The sequence below is a fragment of the Rhinoraja longicauda genome, chromosome 32 (genome assembly GCF_053455715.1).
Source record: "Rhinoraja longicauda isolate Sanriku21f chromosome 32, sRhiLon1.1, whole genome shotgun sequence".
NCBI lineage: Eukaryota > Metazoa > Chordata > Chondrichthyes > Rajiformes > Arhynchobatidae > Rhinoraja > Rhinoraja longicauda.
The window spans coordinates 6,249,917-6,271,835 of NC_135984.1; the positions used below are offsets into that span (position 1 = coordinate 6,249,917).

Here is a 21,919-nt window from a genome sequence, read left to right on the forward strand (position 1 = left end):
AGGGAGCGCATGCGCATATGGTGCGGGGCAAAGGGAGCGCATGCGCGCTGGTCTGCGAGGCAAAGGGGGCACATGCGCGCTGATTTGCGGGGCAAATCAGGCGCATGCGCACTGCGTGTGTGGCGGGTGGCCGGCAGCACCGGCGCATGCGCGGTGGGTGCTGGCAATCGTTGAGATTGGTGGGGGGAAGAGGAGAGGTCGGCGCCGCCGCTCCGCAGGGAAAGGCCGGGGATCAGCGTGGGCCTGGTAACGCTTGGCCCTTCTCACTTCTAAGAGAACCGCCCCTCCCTGTGCTTCCTCACAACCGCTACTCCCTTCCTCCCTCCCTCTGGTCCGAAGAAGGCCTCGCCCTCGCCAGCCGCGACCTGACACCATGAGCTTCTTCAGCTTCGGGCAGAGCGCGGAGATCGACGTCGTGCTGAACGATGCCGAGACGCGCAAAAAAGTGGAGCACAAGACAGAGGACGGCAAGAAGGATAAATACTTCTTGTTCTACGACGGCGAGACTGTGTCCGGGAAGGTGAACGTCAGCCTGAAAACCCCCGGCAAAAGGTTCGAGCATCAAGGCATTAAAGTGGAGTTCATCGGGCAGATCGGTAGGAAACCTCTCGACCTCTGGCCGAAGTACACTGGACGCGGGACGCAGTGTGGCTTGATCATGTATTTGGAAATCTTAAGTGATTGGAATGATGGTGTAAGAGTCGTGTTTAAGTAACAGGACGCTGCTGGAGGAGCTCAGCGGGTCGCGCAGCATCTATGGAGGGAGATGGATTGACGACATTTCGGGTGCGGACCCTTGTCATGGTCCGTATTCTTCTATTCCCTGCCTGTTGGTTTTTAAATGCCTCTTAAATATTACTGTCAGATCTGTTTCCAGCACATTGAAGCAGATATGATTGCAATGTTTAACAGGGATGGGTCTGTAGAAGGGCCCCAACTCGATACATCAGCTGTCCACTCCTTCCACAGATGCTGCCTGTCGCGTTGAGTTCCTCCAGCACTTTGGGTATTGCTCGAGATTCTAGCATCTGCAGGTCCTTGTGTCTCCATTTAAGTATCAGGTGTCATTGAATTTGCAGGTGTTGGAATGTTGAACAAAACCTAGTTCTGGTCTTCAGAAGGGTGTCCTGACCCAAAATATCTTCTGTCGACACATGTTCCAGAACTTGCAGGCAGCTCTTCACAAAGATTCTATGCAACACAGACTACACGTTTTGATGATGATAATAGGAATGCTCCTTGCCCCTTTTTCCATTAATGAATCAAGCTGTTGGCTATTGATTCAAGGACTGGTGTTCATGATTAATTGTGATCGTAGGTGCTTTTGCACATGTAAATATTTAAAGAAAACATTGCTGTCTCCAATGTATTCTCAATATTATTTGCCAGATGTGAAGGAGGCCTAGAACGTTTTGAAACAGCGAATGCAGTGAGACTGGAACATTTGTCACCTCTGCATTACATGTGACCTCCCTCATTTTGCTTCCCGTAAACTTAAAAACACCTCCCAAGTTCCTGCTCTTTACCGTTATCGTCATGAATATGAATCACATGCAGGCGGAGGACATTGGGTTAAGTTGGCATCATGTTCAGCAGAGACATTGTGAGCTAAAGGGCCTGGTCCTGTGACGTACTGTTCTATGTTTCCCCCAAATCTCCAGTGCTCCCTGGCTTACGTCAGTTTTCAGTTAATGCCTCTTAATAGCATCGCCCCTAAGTCAAATTGCCTAGTGATTTAGCCATTCATTATGATTATACAGCTGTCAAAGACCTGAAATCAGGGATTTTCCACCTATACCCTTCTTACTTTGTTTTGAGATGTTCTTCAAAACCCACTTTCATTCATCTCTTCCCATCCAAATTAATATCTCTGTAACTCAATTTGAATGTCCTTTTGACACATTGGGATATTCCCAAAAGTTCTTGTAGGCGTCATGGTGGCATAGTAGTTATTGATGCTGCTCATGCCTCTTTTGATCTGAGTTTAATCCTGCCATCTTTTGTTTTCAATTTGCCAGTTTCACATTGTTCATGTGCCTTTGTGGGTTCCCACCCCCCAAGGTGATCCAATTTCTTTCAACATCTTGAAAATGTGCTGGTAAGTTAGTTGGTCACTAAATGCCCTTGGTATAGATGGCTGACAGGAGATTGGAGGTGGAGAAAAGGCATGCGGGAGAATAGGTTGCAGGGTAATTGATATTGGTTGTTCTTCAATGATTTACATTGAATGGTAGAGCTGCCTCAATGTGTTTTCTTTGGCATCAGTTTTTTGTGCTACTGTTTCTACCAAGTTTATAAGCATCCCCATTCAATTTATTTTGACATGGAATGATCGCATTTCTCTTTGTAGTTTTTATTTCATAGAAATATATTTTACTGCAAATTATCATCATATCATATCATATATATACAGCCGGAAACAGGCCTTTTCGGCCCTCCAAGTCCGTGCCGCCCAGTGATCCCCGTACGTTAACACTATCCTACACCCACTAGGGACAATTTTTTACATTTACCCAGCCAATTAACCTACATACCTGTACGTCTTTGGAGTGTGGGAGGAAACCGAAGATCTCGGAGTAAACCCACGCAGGTCACGGGGAGAACGTACAAACTCCTTACAGTGCAGCACCCGTAGTCAGGATCGAACCTGAGTCTTATGCCTTATGTTTAAATGTTATTTATTGACAGTTCATTATTGATGTATGTTCCCATCGACTACAGCCAACTTTCACCTTGAATCTTCTGTAGTTTCCTTTGCTTAGATTTGAAACCCACGTTTTAGACTGAATTGCATTAATTAAATCTTCTTCGTAAAATTCTATCATATAATGGTCACTGTTCCCTAAAGATTCCTTTACAACAAGATCATCAATTAGCCAAATTAAAAAATAACTTCTTCAGTGTGATTGGATGGTCTTCAGTACGATCATTGGCAAAATAGATAAGATGCTTGGTGATTTTTATGATGGGATAAAAGCAACAGGACTTTGGGTGATCTGGAGCTCATTAGGTTTTTTCTCGAGTTTGAGAGAAGGGCTTTAAAAATATACAGATGTGCAGCAGTGTAAATGAGAGTAGAGATGAATGCTAGTGTGACCAGAAGGCTTTGTGATCATATAGATGCAGCTTGTGCTGTAACGGAGCCAGTGCAAGAGTGAAAATACTTACTGTAAGGTTAATTACAAATAGTGGCACAGCGGTAGAGTACCCTGGTTTTATCCTGACTACAGGTGCCGTCTGTACAAAGTTTGTACATTATCCCTGTGACTGTGGGTTTTCTTCGGGTGCTCCAGTTTCCTTCCTCATTCTAAAGACTTGTAGGTTAACTGGCTTCTGTAAATTGCCCCATGTGTCTAAATTACATAAGTGGGATAACAGAACTACTATGCGGGTGATCGATCATCTGCGTGAACTTGGTGAGCTTCCAACCTCTAGTGGCTGAGAAAAATAAAGTTGAGTTTTGTTATGGACAGGTTAACGGAATTTCTGCAGGCAGGCGGGTGAAAAGCAATGATGACATTGAATGCAAGGCTGAAGAGAGAAAGCTCGCTATCATTAGCGCACAGGATAGCCAAACCCATGGTAGGAGCTGGTATCATTGAGGAAGAACGTAGATTAAAATTGTCTCTTAAGACGGAATCGTAGCACATTGCCACAGATTGCCCTGTTTATGTACTACCTACTCCATTGTGTTTAGGCCAGAGCTGTCAGGGTCCACAAAGTTAACATTGTAGAGCTGATCTAGTACAGGAAGGAAATAGTGAACTTAGTGACATTATGTCAGGATAATAATCTCTCCCTCAATGTTCACAAGGTGAAGGAACTATTGTTTGACTTCAGGACCCGAAACGTCACCCATTCATTCTCTCCAAAGATGCTGTCTGTCCCGCTGAGTTACTCCAGCTTTTTGTGTATCTTCGGTTTAAACCAGCATCTGCAGTTCCTTTTTGCACATAATTAAAGACTTGGCCCAGCCCAGTCGCTGCTTCTTCCCCTCCGTTAAGAGCCTTCTAAATAGTCCTTCCATAAGCTAGGGTAATGTCCGATTCACCTCTACCCCATTGAGGACATTGGATTTTGTCGAAAGAACTGACGCGCTACAATGCTGAGAACTATTTTCTTTAGTTTATTATTGTCATGTGTACCAAGGCACAGTGAAAGCTTTTTGTTGCATGCTATCCAGTCAGCCAAATGTCCCTGAATCTGGAGGCGTGCGTTTTCACACTCTGTACCTCTTGGGAGAAGGGAGAAGAGGGAGTGACTGGGGTGAGGCTAGTCCTTGATTATGCTGGTGGCCTTGCTGAGCCAATGTGATGTGTAGCTGGAGTCTGCACTATGTATCTTCCCCATTGCTTTATCCATTGTACTTCAGTTTATATCTATGTATGGTTATGTGTTCTGTTTGGATAGCATGCGTTTCACTGCACCTCAGTACATGTGACAACAATAAACCTAAATCTGGTGGCTCCATGTGTGATTGCTCAAAAGATGCTGATATGACAATGAGTTCAGTACTGCAGATATTTTCCAAAAATTGAATATATAAATTTTACCAGTAACCAAAAGAAAGACTGCATATCCCTTTTTCTAATCTTCTCGTTGTACTCTCTTGTGCAAAGAAGATTACATTGGCTGTTGTGGACTGTGATAACGTTATCAGGGAATACGCTCAGCACACAAAAACAGTATTTGTCTTTTTGGCACCTCAGTTGCAACTTTTCCTGTTATTCTTGGGTTCTTGCCAGCAAACAAGGTCTTTGAATACTTTTTTAATAGTTTCCTTCAATTGGTCACTACCTAGCACTGCACAAATTCAAGGCTAACGGCATTAAAATGGCAAGTCAATAATATATCTTTAATTTAATTGTAATCTGCTTTAAGTACCACGAGGTTAATCAGATACACGTATTGATGGACTTTTTGCACTAAAATAATTTAAGCATTATGTTGGTGCTGTAGACCTAATTTCGAATACGAATGTTCAATAGATTTATTAGCTTCGAGATGAGAAAACATTTCTTCACACAGAGAGTGGTGAGTCTGTGGAATTCTCTGCCACAGAAGGTAGTTGAGGCCAGTTCATTGGCTATATTTAAGAGGGAGTTAGATGTGGCCCTTTTTGTTAAAGGGATCAGGGGGTATGGAGAGAAGGCAGGTACAGGCTACTGAGCTGGATGATCAGCCATGATCATATTGAATGGCGGTGCAGGCTCGAAGGGCCGAATTGCCTACTCCTGCACCTATTTTCTATGTTTCTATGTTTCACGTTTGCCAGCATTTCATATAGGACAATGCCAAGCAAAAATGCAGTGTTCAAGAGGGTAGCTGAGTGTTTTTTCCCCCAAAAAATAAACTGCAAAAAAGAAGTACCCTTACTTCATTCTGTTAACCTGAAATATTTTTGATCTATCTGTTTTATTGGAATACTGTTAGCTATGGTGAAAACAAAATGTGGAAATACTCAATAGGTCAGAGGGCTGGTAAAACAACCCCCTAACCTTCAGGATATTTTCTCCAATTTTTTTTGGTTCTGTAAAGACGCATGTTTTAACAGCCAGAGAAGGAGGAGGGATGCTTTTCACTTAATGCCAACTGCAATCCTGGTGTTGGCTGTAATTTGTTTGGGTTGTATTTAGTATTCAGAGACTGCCCTCGTGGTTTGGTGTTAAATATAATAGTCTGTAAAGAGGAACAACTGCCTAGGATCTCAAGAAAGTAGGACAGCAACTAAAAGGTGTTATGTAGCTTTTAAATTTCTGCACGCATTTCCTGTTCCTCTTTTGCCAATTTTGCACCAGGGTCGGGTCTTTTTTATAAAGTGTCTCCGTAAAGTTATACTGCGGTTATCACGAATTACCTCCCAACTTAAAACTGAAGCCACTGAAGACATTATAGCCATTACAGATTTTTCAAGATCACATTAGTCAATGCCCTGATGTTCTTCTTTTAAAAAAAAGAAGTACTTTAGGTTATGGTTTTAAAACTGACTTAAAGTAGTTGCATTATGACATTTAAAAGCTTGCCCTGCTATGAAATATAAAAGCTGATTATGTCGTATTCATGCACTACCTCCTTTTTATGCCTTTTAGTGTTTAGATATCTGTCCTCAGTAAAATTGCAGTCACCTGGTGTGGATTGTTAGTGTCACGTGTACCAAGATACAGTGAAATGCTTATTTTGCATGTCAAATCATATTGTACATGCGCACAATCAAGCCATGCACAACAGGTAGTGTAAAGAGATAAATAGAGTGGAAAAAATAGTATTACAACGTAATGGCATTACAATTACAGAGAGTGCAGGTTTTTAAAAAGTGTGCGGTCTGCAATGAGTAAGGTTGGAAGATCAGGGCGGCATACTAGCTCATGGAGCCTGATAACAATGGGGAGGAAGCTGATCCTGAATTTGGTGGTGTTCTTCCGGTGCCCTTGCAGACTTGGCACCAGACGGACAGATTTCCTGGGGAAGAGTGCCGACCTGAAACGTCGCCTATCCATGTTGTCTGGAGATGCTGCCTGACCCATTGAGTGATTCCAGCATTTTGTCTTTCTTTGGTATAAACCAGCATCGGCAGTTCCTTGTTATGCGATTTCCTGGAGTGTTCGATAGTACTCCCATTAGTACACCAACACACTCTTCTAATTTACCATTTTCTTTGAGATGTTACATAGCAGCACTTGTTAGTGAATTAAGCAGTTTAAAGGATGCACGGGGAACTAGTCTCTGGAAGTTTTAAAGGGAAGAGATGAAGTGGGGCCTAGATGCCAAACCATTTGGATTTCCAAACGGTAACTCCAATAATCTGTTATCTTACTGTAACTCCTCAAATATGTTCAGTGATTTGGCTTCACATCGTCCTGAGTAAAGAGATTTCTCTCGTCAATGCCATCTGTGTTGTCCTTTATCGTGAAATGTGACCCCTGGTCTTGACCCTACCCAAGCGAATAAAAACATTCTCCCTGTATCCAGATACTCCAACCCTGTCAGAAATGCTTACTTTTGATGAGACCTCTCTCCATTCTTCCAAATCCTTCAGTGAATACAAGCCTTGATGATCTGGTGTCCTTTCCTGCCATGTCAGAAATCTTCCTTGCATTTTCTCCACAACAGAGATAAAGAGTTGCGGTGGGTTGAGGTGGGTTGGTCAATAATCTGCATTATTGTGATAAGATATAACCGTTCCTCTAGTCAAAGGCTCTTGGGGTGAAGAGTGACATTGTTTGCTTTGAGTGACTGGTGTACAGCTTAAATTCAACTTGTGAAGCTACGAAACAATGTGCTGTAATTCTGCCTGCATATTTCTGAGGTTGGCAATTCCAGAGGTTCATGTGCCTCAGAAGATTTTCTTTCTTGTTGCTCCAAAAGATTGGACCTTTAATTCAGAGACTTCGCCCTCTGGTTTTAGATTTCCCCATGAGTAGAATCATCCTCTCCAAGAAAGCTTCTCAGAATCTTGTTTCAGAAGGCAGTGGAGGCCAATTCTCTGAATGCATTCAAGAGAGAGCTAGATAGAGCTCTTAAGGATAGCGGAGTCAGGGGGTATGGGGAGAAGGCAGGAACGGGGTACTGATTGAGAATGATCAGCCATGATCACATTGAATGGTGGTGCTGGCTCGAAGGGCCGAATGGCCTACTCCTGCACCTATTGTCTAACACAATCACATCATATTCTAAATTCCTATCAATATAGACTGTTCTTGCTCAAACTTTCCTCATAACTCAGCCTTTGTGTCTCAAAAGACACGAGAAACTGCAGATGTTGGAATCTTGGGCAAAAAGAAAAGTACACGTGTCACGGGTTATGGAGAGAAGGCAAGAGAATGGGGCTGAGAGGGAAAGATAGATCAGCCACGATTGAATGGCGGAGTAGACTTGATGGGCCAAATGGCCTAATTCTGCTCCTATAGCTTATGATCAAACTGCTGGAGGAACGCAGTGGGTTAGGCAGCATCTGTGGAGTGAAAAGGTCAGATGGCATATAATCATAATCATATCTGTAATAGTAATTTATTTGCCAAGTATGTTTTGCAACATACAAGGAATTTGCTTTGCCATAGTCATACCAATAAAGAGCAACAGGACACCAAATCAATTTTTAACTTGAATATCCACCACAGCGACTCCCCCACATTCCTCACTGTGATGGAAGACAAAAAAAGTTCAATCTTCTTCCCTTCTTTGAAAGATCATCGGTCCAATTCCCTTGACAGATGCTGCCTGACCCTTTTTTGCTCTTTGCCCCAGGAATTAATCTTGTGAACCGTTCTCTGAACTGTCTCCAGCATAATTATATCTCTCCTTAAACAAGTAAACCAGTATTCTAGGTGTGGTTTTATCAACATCCTTCACAGTTACTGCAGTTACTTCCCTACTTTTACAGTCTAATCCTTTACAGTATATACCCTGTTATTTCTGGCATTCAGCAGACAACACAGCTATGCTCACAGTTGCAAGGAATAGTATCTACTTCCCCAAACAATCAGTTTATTGTAAAAGTATACGAGGTTCACATGTCCTTCGAAGCAGGTGGTATCTTTAACCAGTATGGCTTGACTCCATGCCCAAGAAATATCCCTCTTATCTGACCCCTGTAATGGCTTAACAAACCATTCAGTTGTGTTAGAACTACTACCTTAAAGCAGAGTAGAAATAACATCAGATGGATCAACTGCCATTGATCTCAACGTCCAATTTTGACACTGCCAGCCTAGTTAAGCCTTCGGTATTCATGTGGGCATCTGGGAGCTGGAATCTTAGTTAGAGAGGAATCTGTTAAACTGATCAAGTCTTAACAGTCATCTCTAAATCACACCTTGCAACCGACATACCATCTCTGGAGAGAAGGAATGAGTGACGTTTCGGGTCGAGACCTTTCTTCAGCCTCAACCTTCTAGTAGCCCTTGCTTTCCCTCTCTATCCATCCCCTCCCCTTCCCTGTTCTCCTACCAGTCTTACTGTCTCCGACTACATTTTACCTCTGTACCGCCCACTCCCCTGACATCAGTCTGAAGAAGGGTCTCGACCCGAAACGTCACCTATTCCTTCTCTCCGGAGATGCTGCCTGTCCCGTTGAGTTACTCCAGCATTTTGAGTCTATCTACATACCAAATAACTCCTTTGTAATCCATAGATGTATACACTCCAACATAAAGGACAGATTCTTCAGAAGTTTACTGTATAGTGCTAGAGATGGGAACTCTGAAAATTCTCATGGTATTAAGTTAAGCACAGGCATGGGAACAACCTCCAGAACATCACCTGTGGTCATCCTTTGGCTGATAATTTAGTGCTCCTCCACGCTGAATAACACTTGAAGAAAGTAGCTAGGGCACAAAGGTTTAGATTAGTTTCTCTTTGTCACGTGTACTGGGGTACAGTGGAAAGATTTTGTTTGCGTGCTATCCAGTCAACGAAAACTAGCTGTCCGTATTGTCTATCCGCTGACTGTTTAGCACGCAACAAAAGCTTTTCACTGTTCCTCGGTACACTAAACTGTATAGATAAAGGGGAAAGGGCACAACACAACAAAATATAACACTGAAGTCTGTGTTAAGAGGACTCTTAAGAGGTAGATGGGAGATCAGTGCCACACTCTAGATGATTAGAGGAACGTTCAGTTGCCTGATCACAGCTGGAAAGAAATTGTCCCTGAATCTGCAGGAATGTGTTTTCAAACTTCTGCACCTCCTGTCTGATGGGGGAGGGGAGAGGAGGGAGTGACTGGGTGTAGCTGCCAGAATTGGAAGATCTACACTGAAAATCAGCACTGTTACATGAATTCCATTTTAATTATAATTTGGCTGTAGAATTGTGAACATTTGAGAAGCTGATTTTCCGAGACATTTGCTCGTGGCATTTGAAATATCAGAACATTGTGAAGAGAAAAACATCAGATTCTAAAATGCTGAAAGTCTGCTCTTAATTTGTTGTGAAGATTATTGGCAGGCTGAAGTATAAGTGGATCCAGATACATTGCTAAGCTGTACCTAGCAGAATGAGTCAGATAAAAGGAAATTAAGAAGAAGAAAAATGACCACTTTAGCAGATTCTGTGCCTTTTGTGAAAAAAGTATGACAATTGTGGATGGACAAATGATAGTTGGACGTTGTAAAGTTTAAACACGTGTTCTTCTCTTAATAGAACTGTACTACGACCGAGGAAATCACCATGAGTTTGTGTCACTGGTAAAAGATCTGGCCCGACCTGGTGAGATGACACAATCCCAAACATTTGACTTTGAGTTTACACATGTAGAAAAGCCATACGAATCGTACACTGGTCAGAATGTGAAGTTACGGTGAGTCCAGCCTCTTTGGGTCTTGTTATTATTGTGAAGAATGCAGATTTTTTTTTTTTTTAATGCACGGTGGTGCAGCGGTAGAGTGCCAAGGACCCGGGTTCGATCCTGACTGAAGGTGCTGCATGTACAGAGTTTTTTTACGTTATCTCCATGACCATGTGGGTTTTCCCCGGGTGTTCCGGTTTCCTCCCATATCCCAAAGATGTACAGGTTTGTAGGTTAATTGACTTTGGTTGTAATTTGTCCCTCGTGTATAGGATTGTGTTGGTGAATGGGGATTGCTGGTTGGCGCTGATTCGGTATGCCGAAGGGCCTGTTTCAGCGCTGTATCTCTAATTTAAACTAAAGTTAATCTGCCCAGAATAATGCTCCCAATGGATCATCAGCTAATTTAAATGATATTGTAATGTTTGCTGCCTGTGCGCCAAGCGATTACATTTCAGGGTTATAATCTGAAATTGCATTTCTTTCACATTCCTTCCTCTTTACATTATGATTTGTTTGGGGATAAAACATGTTATTGTGAAGATGGGTTGCAAAATCCACTTGACAGTTTTTCCCTCTAGATGATGGATTATTGGTGGTCTGATTACCCAACAAATTGCAGTGATGTTTATCGCTTGTATTTGAAAATGACTGAATTTCAGTGATGATAACCACTAAACTAAAAACCCATCTCATTCACTAATGTCCTTCGTTGGAGGAAATTTGTCTTCTTTACCTGGTCTGGCTTGCATGTGACTTCAGGCCAGCAATGTCTTGCTTGTGTGCAAGCCATTAAAACAAAACTGAATAATACATATGACTTAGCCTGTTGTTCTCAATGCTACCAGAAACACACAAAATTCAAAATTGTGCTGAACATTTTGAAATGGTAATTGGCAATTACTTAACAGGAGAACGGCCAACAAACTGTTTTGCAGTTTGGTTGAGCGAAAGAGGTTCTCGGCTGCAAGATAATATCTGAAGATAGGCTAGCCAAGTGTGCAAAATGACAGATGGAATTAAGTCTGGAGCATGGTGACTTAATGCATGGTGAAAATCAAATGAGGCGATGCAATGCACAATAAATAATATAGCGTAAAACTGGGGCTAGGTCCTGCATGTCTAAAGCTTCCTGAGGTTTAGAACAGATAAGTAGTTAGTTCTGCCTTTGGGATATATCCCATTTGTAGGGTTAGAAGGCCATTCTCCTCACACTAGAAATGTATGAACACTAGTTAAACTACAGTACTGTGGACAGTACTGGTCATTACTACAAGGAAGATACTAATACAGAAGACCGCAGAGGATATTCACAAAGTTATTGCCAACCTGGACAATTTTATTCATGTGCAAAGATTGAATAAGTTGGGTTTCTGTACTTTAGAACAAAGGAAGCCGAAGGGCAATGTAATAAATATACTTAAAATTATGAAGCATAGATAGACTCTGCCTGTTCATGCTAGTTCCTTCAGCAGAAAGGTTAATATAAATAATGGGATGTTTTATTGTTGTTCAATGTGGCAGTGAAGAGGGAAACATATTTTCACCAATATCGTGGGGGGGGGGGGGGGGGAGGGAGTCTGGAACTTGCTGCCTTTAAACGTTGATGGAGGTAGAAGCCCCTTTTGCGTGCAAGAAGAGAATTGCTGTAACCTACAGGGGTTATTTGATAAGAAGTGGGATTATTTTAAATAGCTTTTATGGGCTGGCAGTAATGCAGTGGGTTGTCCAGGAACTTGTCTTTTGAACTGGAAATGTCCATGACAAGCTCGGTGTTTTTCTTCCACATCTCTCCAATTCAGGTACTTTCTGAGAGCAACCATCAGCCGCAGGTTAAATGATATTACTAAGGAAACGGATGTCGTTGTGCACACCCTCAGTACATACCCTGAGATGAATTCATCGATCAAAATGGAAGTTGGGATTGAAGACTGCCTACACATTGAATTCGAATACAACAAATCAAAGTATGTGTCATGAAAGCCTGCTGTTTTCAATGTATTGGGAAAGGAGGAACAAAGCTGCATGTAATCATGTGAGAATATCGTGAGTGACAGGATCTGGAACAAGATAAGCTTGAGTAAAGAATACAGGTTATGTGTTAGTTTCATATATGCGTAATCTCTTTCTCATTGTGATTGCCATGGCTGAGCATTCTTGCCCTATTGAGAAGCTCATATCCCCCTTGTGGAATTATCATAGCAAGGAAGGAGGCAGTTCAACCTGTATCAGCTCAATGCATGAACAGTTCAACACGTCTTGCTCCTGTGATTTCCTTATTGCCCATGTTGCTTCCATGTTTTCTTACGACATTGAGCAACTGTGTCAATGCTCACACTTTGATCAATGTAGTTCTCCCGTGTATTTCAATAGGCAATGGACAATCTCCCTGTAACTATTTTTGCTTGTGGTCCATTAGCTCCAGGATGATTCTCCAACCGCCTAGCAATGCTTAGAGTAGTTTGCAGTAGCCAATTAATCTACCAACGGACTCATCTTTGGGATGTAGGAGAAAACCTGAGCACCCAGGGTAAACTAAGTCAAAGATTGCACAAACTCCAGACATAGCACCCAAGATGATGATCGAACTTGGGCTGCAGGAGCGGTGAGGCAGCAGCATTACCTGCTGCACCACTGGGCCTTTCAGCCCCTTGTGAATGCGACATTTGAACCTGTTCCCGCTTTTAACAGAAATGTGTTACAGGCCAACACTCTGAGCAGAACTGAGAGGTCGGTACGCAATGTGTCGTTTTAAATAAGACACTTACCCAAAGCTAATCTGCCTTCCACAAGGTGTAAAAGATCCTGTTATAATAAGTTAAAGAATAGGAAGGTGATTAACCCCAACGTGCCAATGAATGTTGTTCCCTTAATCAAACCACAAAGTGCTGGATGAACTCGGTGGGACAGGCTGCATCTGGTGAGGGAATGGACAGGTGACATTTCGGGTCAGGACCCTTCAGAATTAAATCCCTTAAATTTCTCGGGTCAGATTATCGGTATCTTATTTTTGTGTTTCTATTTGTGGGTTATTGCTTATTGGTGTGAAGCTATAAATGGTAGAAACTGCATTCTGACGTCCCAGACTAGTGTACAAATGTGAGTGCATTTGTGGTCCACTTCTTTAGAATTTGCTAAGATAATTGGTTCACAGTTTTTAAGATTAGTGCTGTCATATCTTTAGTTTAATTTAGAGATACAGTGTGGAAACGGGCCCCTTCGGCCCATCGAGTCCCATGCACTAGTTCTAACCTGGAATTTACAGAGGCCAATTAACCTACAAACCTGCACGTCTTTGGAACGTGGGAAGAATCCGGAACACCCAGAGAAAAGCCGTGAGGTCACAGGGAGAATGTATAAACTCCATTCAGACAGCACCCTTAGTCAGAATCTAACTCGAGTCTCTGACGCAGTAAGGCAGCAACTCTACCACGGTGCCAGCCAGATCTGTTAATTGTGGTTTTGTTTGGAAGTGCAAAAAAGTTTTTTTAAGTGTGTATCTCCGTATCACATTATGGATGAATGTGCACAACGGAAGTGTACACTGGTACCCTATTAATGTACTTCTAGCTTTCACGTGTGAAATACTGAACAATGACTGACATAATAGAAGGAAGTGTATGGAAATATTAAAGTACTTGAATGGTCAACATGCATTGCAAGAAAAGTGATTTTGCAGCAGTTTTGTCACCAAACTAGTAATCCAGAGGCGGAGTAGAGTTCGTATACCACCAGGGCAGCTGTAGAATTTAAATTAAATTCAGATTAGTAATCTGGAATGTGAAAACAGATTAGTAATAATGACCATGGAACTCCTGTGTTGCCTTTTAAGAAAAAAACATATAGTTCACTGGTCTGCTGGGGAAGAAGTCTACCATCCTTGCTTGGTCATGTCTGTATGACTCCAAACCCATCTCGTGTCATAAGTAATAGCAGCGGAATTAGGCTATTCGGCCCATTGTCTACTCCACCATTCAATCATAGCTGATCTATCTCTCCCTCCTAACCCCATTCTCCTGCCTTCTCCCCATAACATATTTGATGTGTTGGTTTGAAGAATGATGCTTAATCTATTTTTTACTTAATGCATTCCTTCCATATTTTACTTCCAAATGCAAAGTGAGGATTTTTAAAACAGCAGGGAAATGCAATAATTTTTAACCTGTAAAAACTACTCGTAACAGATTGGACTATGTTTTTAAAGTGAGATTGTCTTATTTGTACAACAGGAAAGTGATAGTTGTTAAAGCATATAGAGTAAAATCAGACTCGCCTCACTAAATTAGTCTTTGCTATTAATGATGAAACAGGTTCATAAACTGGTATAGATTCCAGAACAAACCAAAGACACAATAACAGAAAAAGGAGATTTAAAAGCTTAGGGTGTGTGTGTGTTTAATTTTTATCTCTTATCTCTTTTATCTCCAGGTACCATTTAAAGGATGTAATTGTGGGAAAGATATATTTCTTATTAGTTCGCATCAAAATCAAGCATATGGAAATTGACATCATAAAAAGGGAGACTACAGGAACTGGACCAAATGTGTTTCATGAAAATGACACAATAGCGAAATATGAAATAATGGATGGAGCCCCAGTCAGAGGTGTGCATGTGAGAGTCTTGAGTTAAACTGTAAAATGCGGAATGGTAAAACTTTTTGAGTTTGGTTTGGAGATACAGTGTGGAACCAAACCCTATGACCCACCAACCTACCACAACCAGAGAGCAGTCCTGAACTACTATCTACCTCATTGGTGACCCTCGAACTATCCTTGATCGGAGTTTGCTGACTTTACCTTGCACTAAACGTTATTCCCTTATCGTGTATCTATTCACTGTAAATGGCTCGATTGTAATCATATATTGTCTTTCCGCTGACCGGATAGCAGACAACAAAAGCTTTTCACTGTACCTTGGTACATGTGACAATAAACTAAACTAAACCGGATGGGACATCTTGGTTGGAATGGACAGGGTGGGCTGAAGAGCCTGTTTCCATACTGTATAACTCTATGACAGGTCGTTTTTTTGGAAAATACATTAGTAAACCAGTTTGTGTGTGTGTGTAGCTGATAGCCCGGTGGTTTCTTCTACACGGTTTTCAATTCCAGTTTTGCACAATTGTTGTAGTTTTTTTTTGTGAGTCTCATTCTCTGATTTGTTAGTAGTGTGCTCAGATTGTCAGACCATTACCAAAACTACTGCTTGAATGTAATCTGGGATTTTGCTTGCAAAGCTGATTCTCTGCAGTGTTGTGACATCTCTATTTAAGAAGTTGGTGTACAAGCCCACGCAGTGTCCTGTGACTCCACCTTAAAGCCTTGTTCATCATGTATCACAGAGCATTGTAATTGGCTTTTCTGCCAGATTAAAAAAGTCAGTGATTATTACACACTGGAGCAAAACCAGAGAAAAGTATTTGTCCTAGTACTGTGGACAAGTTCTGAAGTAGGTCCTGGTCATGCCTGCTGTACTGCTGTCTGTAAAATATAACGTTATAATTTTGATTGATCCAGGTTTATAGGTTTGTTTTTGTTGTTTAGGTGAATCCATTCCGATCAGACTTTTTCTGGCTGGCTATGAATTGACTCCATCCATGAGGGATATCAACAAGAAGTTCTCTGTACGGTACTACCTCAATCTCGTTCTTATTGATGAGGAGGAAAGGAGATATTTCAAACAGCAGGTAAGTATTAAATGATGCATAAGGAACTGTGTTTTAGTTTCTTGCATGCCCAAGATATATTAGCCAGCGGTGCAGTCTTGTGCAGAATTTAAGGCTCAACAAAAAGTTTCAGGCTCCTACTCTGTAGTGACACCTTGCTTTGCCTCACAGAATAATGGAAGGTTGCTATGTAGTTGGAACCTTTTTTATACCTATTATCCATGCCAAATGAAAAGGAGCTGTCCATCCATCTTAATTCGTATAAAGGTCTTGACCCAAAACAACAACTATCCATGTACTCCAGAGATGCTGCCTGACCTGGAGAGTTACTCCTGCCATTTTATTAATTCCTTGTATTGCATCATATCTGCATAATTTATTTACCAGCAGTGTTGTTTGCTTGACTTCTAAGACCAGGTTAATCTTCAAACCTTAGCTGAATAATGTACAGAACAGTTCACAGGAACCAGGCATGACATCCCGTGAACTGGAGTTTCTCGAGAAGCATTCCTAGTGTAGCTACTGAGAGGTATTCTGTTCAATGAGAAAACATGTAGCACTCCAGATGGCAAATTTAATAGATGTGATCAAAAATATTCTGTTTCTCCCAGTTCAATTAAACATCTACATAAAGTCTGATTCTGTCAAATCCCAGCCAGTCTTCCATAAAACCAGTCTAGTTTGTTGCATCCTCCAATCCTTTGCCCATTAGTGGATATTTTTTAATGCAGAGACAGATAGATTCTTGATTAGTACCTATGTCAGAGGTATGGGGAAGAAGGCAGGAGAATGGGGTTAGGAGGGAGAGATAGATCAGCCATGATTGAATGGCAGAGTAGTGAATGGGCCGAACGGCCTAATTCTACTCCTATCACTTATGACCTTATGAATAGACAATAGACAATAGGTGCAGGAGTAGGCCATTCAGCCCTTCGAGCCAGCACCGCCATTCAATGCGATCATGGCTGATCACTCTCAATCAGTACCCCGTTCCTGCCTTCTCCCCATACCCCTTCACTCCGATATCCTTAAGAGCTCTATCCAGCTCTCTCTTGAAAGCATCCAACGAACTGGCCTCCACTGCCTTCTGAGGCAGAGAATTCCACACCTTCACCACTCTCTGACTGAAAAAATTCTTCCTCATCTCCGTTCTAAATGGCCTACCCCTTATTCTTAAACTGTGGCCCCTTGTTCTGTGAATCCATGTTCCTTCAAGTTACAGCATGTACCTTTTGATGGTCATAATTGTATCTGTTTCCACTACTTCTCCACATGTGACCATTGCGCTTCCATGCAGTGTAAATTTATCAGATTCTTCTTAATAAAAGGCACCTCTTCAACATGAAATGATGTTGATGGAAATCTACATGTGTGCCTTCATGTGTCTCCATTTTTTTTTTACTTTGCAGGAAATCACTTTGTGGCGAAAAGGAGACATAGTTCGAAAGAGTATGTCCCACCAGGCCGCCATTGCGTCTCAGCGTTATGAAGGGTCTGCAAATGCTGAAAGCAAACCTTTGATTTCAAATCAAGATGCGGATAACTAGTTCACATTCCTGCCTCTATCCTGAGTTAGCAATATAAACTGCAAAAAAAAATCAAAGGAAAGAAATGAGGGTTCGAAGTTGATTCTGTTCACCTTCAGACGTCATCTTCAGGACAAGAGAAGACAGACTGGAATTTAACTTGTTGTCTCTGTGTTTTAATATCATGTTAAAACAGTTTTTATGTTGCTTTAAAGATGTGTGATGGAGCATACCAATGCAAGCAAAGCTTAGAAACTGAATTCTTCTACCATTAACGTGATGTTCCTCGGACACAAGTTTTCATCTACCATGAACACCTGCTTTGTTTTTAATCAGCTATCGTATGTGGAAAATTGATCAATTACCTTTGAAAATTTGATCCGTGCTACTGTATACATTGGTGTTGAACCTACTTGCCCGTGATAACACAGCAATCTATTCTGCATCTTATACAAAACTCTGCCATTGTTGACCTTTTGGTTAAAGATTATAGACAATAGGTGCAGGAGTAGGCCATTTGGCTCCTCGAGCCAGCACCACCATTCAATGTGATCATGGCTGATCATTCTCAATCAGTACCCCGTTCCTGCCTTCTCCCCATACCCCCTGACTCTGCTATCCTTAAGAGGTCTATCTAGTTGTTTGGTTGTTTTATTTCAGAAATATGTGAATTTTCCATTAACAGTGCATAAAATATCATTGGTAAATGGGATCAGTATACATGGCTATTTGATGGTCGCATGAACATGGGTCTAAGGACCCATTTCTATGCCGTAAGATTTTGTTGGCTGCTTTCACCAACTTTCTTAAGGCCTTGTTATGTGTGCTGCAAAAAGTTGACTGTGTTTCTAAAAGACTTGGTCATTAGCTATTAGAAATTCCTGAATATATTCCAGGTATACAGAAGGGATCAACTTATTCAGGAGTTGGTTCGAATACTCAAAATCACACTTTTTTGTTTACCCTGGCTAACCGGTTTGCATGTGTGAAATTTCATTGATTTGTTTTTCAAAGTAGAGGTGTTGTTATTCTGCTAGAAATCATGTACAGATTTTAACATTCCAATTTGCCATTTCACGCCAGGCACGAGAGGCACGTTGTGCATGTTCGACCTGAAGATCGGATGCTCCAAGGTGGATTTTCTTACGAAATGTAACATTCCTTCTAACAAGGCACTTTTTCTTTTGTGTTTCAATTAAAAGCCCCTCTGTTGTAGGAGTTAAACTAAACTAGATTTAAAGGCACAATATAATGTTTAACATCCAACAATGGGGCCTCTGTATTCGTATTAGTACTTTTGAAAATCCTATTTCATTTTATAAAACGAGTTTAAGTTTGATTAAAATAACTGGAGATGGGAAAAATGAATGTTTCTGATGACATCAAACTTTCAGAAATATTGTGACCTATTTCTGTAGATGGATTTTGGAATTGACTACAGAAGAAGTTATAAAAATTTCACGAACTACTTTAAATTTCCCTCCTTGGGACAAATGATATTTAAAATGGGCACTTGAAGAAAAATGACAGGGTATTAATTCTTAAATCCAGAACAATCGTTGCTTTTATTAACATTATACTATTGACTACTTCCTGTTCAGTATAGAGTGCTATTTTATTCCCTTTGTTTCCATGATCTTATATAAAATTATGTACATGCAGAAAATGAAACAAAATCAAGTTTACTTAAAAAACTATTGCATCTGAGATACTGAGAGCTTCAATTTTGGGAGTATCTGAGAAGTTGAGGGCTTCAATGCTCCTTGCAATTTGCATCTGTTATGCAGATTTCCCACTTGTTGATTCCCATTACTGATACAGATAAGCACTGTTTCTGTCTAGGAGCTGGAAAAGAGTGAAATGCCATCAGAAGCAAAAATATACACTTGGCAACTGAGAAACAAGGAGGCTTGTGACTATGTGGACCCCTATATTCTTAAATAGAGTCACTTGGATGAGGTGGTCAATAATTTAGCTTGGAAATTCAAGGTGAAAATCTGTGGGTAAAAATTCAGATTTTGCGGAAAACAAAATGGCATCCTGCATCTGCCACCTCTGTGTAGATGCAAAAGCCTTTTTGTGGAGACTTTGTTTTTCCTGAAGTTTACTCGAGCTTTAAACATGTCTTAGTTATTGACATTGGGAACTGTTGTTTCGTTTAGAGATATGGCATGGAAACGGGCCCTTTGGCTCACCGTCCAGGCCGACCAGAGATCTCCCATACACTAGCTCTATCCCACATAGTAGGAACAATTTACAGAAGCCATTTAACCTACAAACCTGCATGTCTTTGGAATGTGGGAGGAAACCGGAGCACCTGGAGAAAACCCACGCAGTCACTGGGAGAACATGCAAACTCTGTACGTACAGTACCCGTAGTCAGGATCAAACCCAGGTCTTTGGAGTTGTAAGGCAGCAACTCTACCGCTGCGCCATTGTTTTGAATACTCCCTTGCAAAATGTTTCCACTTTGTCTGCAAGCTTGACCTTGAGCTTCCAGTTAAACTCTCAATGCTGCACACTCTGCCTCCAATACTGTTCTATTGCTAAGCGCATTGCAAGTCCAGGGGGAAAACGCCATCTTCTGCATAGCACTTGGACTGTACCTAAAAAATAAAAATCAACGTTGTCAGGGACACTGGCCACTTTCGCGATTTTCAGCAGTCATTCCATGTTGCATGGACATAGCTAATTCTCCATTTAAACGTACCAACCTTTTGCCACCTTGCCAATAGTTACATATTCTCTCCCAAAATCTCTATGTTGTAGACCTCCTCTTTATATTTTTTTTGCGTTTAACCTTTTTCCCGCAGTTCCAATGAAAGGCCATCAAGCAGAAACATTAATTCTATTTCTCCCCCACATGCTGCCAGACCAACTGCACATGTGAAAACTTCTGTTTTTATTTCAGATTTCCAGCATCTGCAGTATTTTTTGTCCAATGTCGATTTGTGCATCAGCATAGAAGCATCGTAATTATATCTTCCATGGTACATTTGTATTAAAGGCCACACCACTGGTTGGTATTTCAGTTTACAAAGGGATAATTTTAAATGTAAAGTATTTGAATGTGTGCTGTCAATATTGAAGTAATTGCAAAAATACTTTTAAAATCTCCTTTTTCTGTTATTGTGTTTTTGATTTGTTCTGGAATCTATACCAGTGTATTAACCTGTTTCGCCATTAATAGCAAAGAATAATTTAGTGAGGTGAGACTGATTTTACTCTGTAAGCGCTTTAGCAGTTATCGCTTTCCTATTGTACTAATAAGACAATCTCACTTTAAAAGCATAGTCCAATCTGTTACTAGTAGTTTTTACAGATTAAAAAGAAATATTTTATTAGAGATGTAAGCATGATTTTTGCATGTCGCTTGGTGTCAAGTGGCAAGTTTGCCTATGCTGCTCAGTAGTTTGTGGGTTCCAGTATCATTCCATTGAGTACATTTCTCAGATGAGACTTTGAACATGTGCCTCATGGATTTAAATAGCACAAGGCATAATTTTGAAAAGCAGCCTCAACAAACAGCATTAGGTTGATCTCTGTTCACATTCCTTGTTTTGTGCAAATTGGCTGCTACACTTCAACCGCACTTTACTGGGTGTAAAATTATTTTCATTGTCGTGAGATGAAAAAGGGCACAACAGAAACGTTATTCAAAAAATAGGGATTGTTGAAATTCATTGAACCAGAAAGCGATATCAAATTCATTGTCCAACTAAGCGTATCTAGTTGGACAAAGTTCCAAACATTTTTGTTCACAAAATGCTGGAGTAACTCAGCAGGTCAGGCAGCATCTCAGGAGAGAAGGAATGAGTGACGTTTCGGGTCGAGACCCTTCTTCAGTCTGAAGAAAGGTCTCGACCTGAAACAGATCAGTCTGAAGAAGGGTCTCGACCCGAAACGTCACCCATTCCTTCTCTCCTGAGATGCTGCCTGACCTGCTGAGTTACTCCGGCATTTTGTGAATAAATACCTTCGATTTGTACCAGCATCTGCAGTTATTTTCATAAATATTTTTGTTCCTTGAAATTGATGTATTCCTGATTTTGAGATTTTCTTTTGCAGTTTTTATTGAAATGCTGCCTTGCATATTTTTGCCTAATTTGTAGTTGTGACCATTGAGGGCAATCAATAATTTTTATTTGCTTGGTGTTTAAATCTAATGAATGATGGTTGACTCAAGATATTCTATATTTCCTTCAGATAGGAGGCCATTTCAGCTGTTGCATCAGGCTCAGTGCCATCCCAACTCCCTTTCAATTTTCCTTGTAACCTGTTGTCCCCACATTCCCATCAATTTCTGTCCCCAGATTTTATCACTAGCAATTAATCTCCCATCCCATAATTCTTGTAGGATGTGGGAAGAAACTGGAGCATCCAGAAATGGGGGGGGGGGGCACGAGTTTGTAGAGAGAATGTGCAAACTCCACACGGTACCT

At 41.2% G+C, this 21,919-nt stretch overlaps 2 protein-coding genes across 2 annotated transcripts in view; one reads left to right on the plus strand and one right to left on the minus strand.

The window, feature by feature from the left end:
* rps25 (ribosomal protein S25) overlaps window positions 1-21,919 on the minus strand; it is a 244,761-nt gene that overhangs the window by 135,168 nt on the left and 87,674 nt on the right. The gene's annotated exons all lie outside the window — the stretch shown is intronic.
* LOC144608840 (vacuolar protein sorting-associated protein 26B-like) lies at window positions 154-21,306 on the plus strand. The gene is made up of 6 exons (XM_078427026.1): window positions 154-596; window positions 10,141-10,297; window positions 12,088-12,252; window positions 14,714-14,889; window positions 15,830-15,972; window positions 17,361-21,306. The coding sequence occupies exons 1-6, from the start codon at window positions 374-376 to the stop codon at window positions 17,496-17,498; spliced, it is 1,002 nt and encodes a 333-aa protein (XP_078283152.1). The 5' UTR covers window positions 154-373; the 3' UTR covers window positions 17,499-21,306.

What these genes read in the sequence shown, in the direction of transcription:
- LOC144608840 (XM_078427026.1), top strand. Translation starts at nt 374, where the DNA reads ATGAGCTTCTTCAGCTTCGGGCAGAGCGCGGAGATCGACGTCGTGCTG. An exon ending in GGTCAGAATGTGAAGTTACG is followed by an intron (nt 10,298 to 12,087) that starts GTGAGTCCAGCC and finishes TCTCCAATTCAG; the next exon opens with GTACTTTCTGAGAGCAACCA. An exon ending in GGAGATATTTCAAACAGCAG is followed by an intron (nt 15,973 to 17,360) that starts GTAAGTATTAAA and finishes TTTACTTTGCAG; the next exon opens with GAAATCACTTTGTGGCGAAA.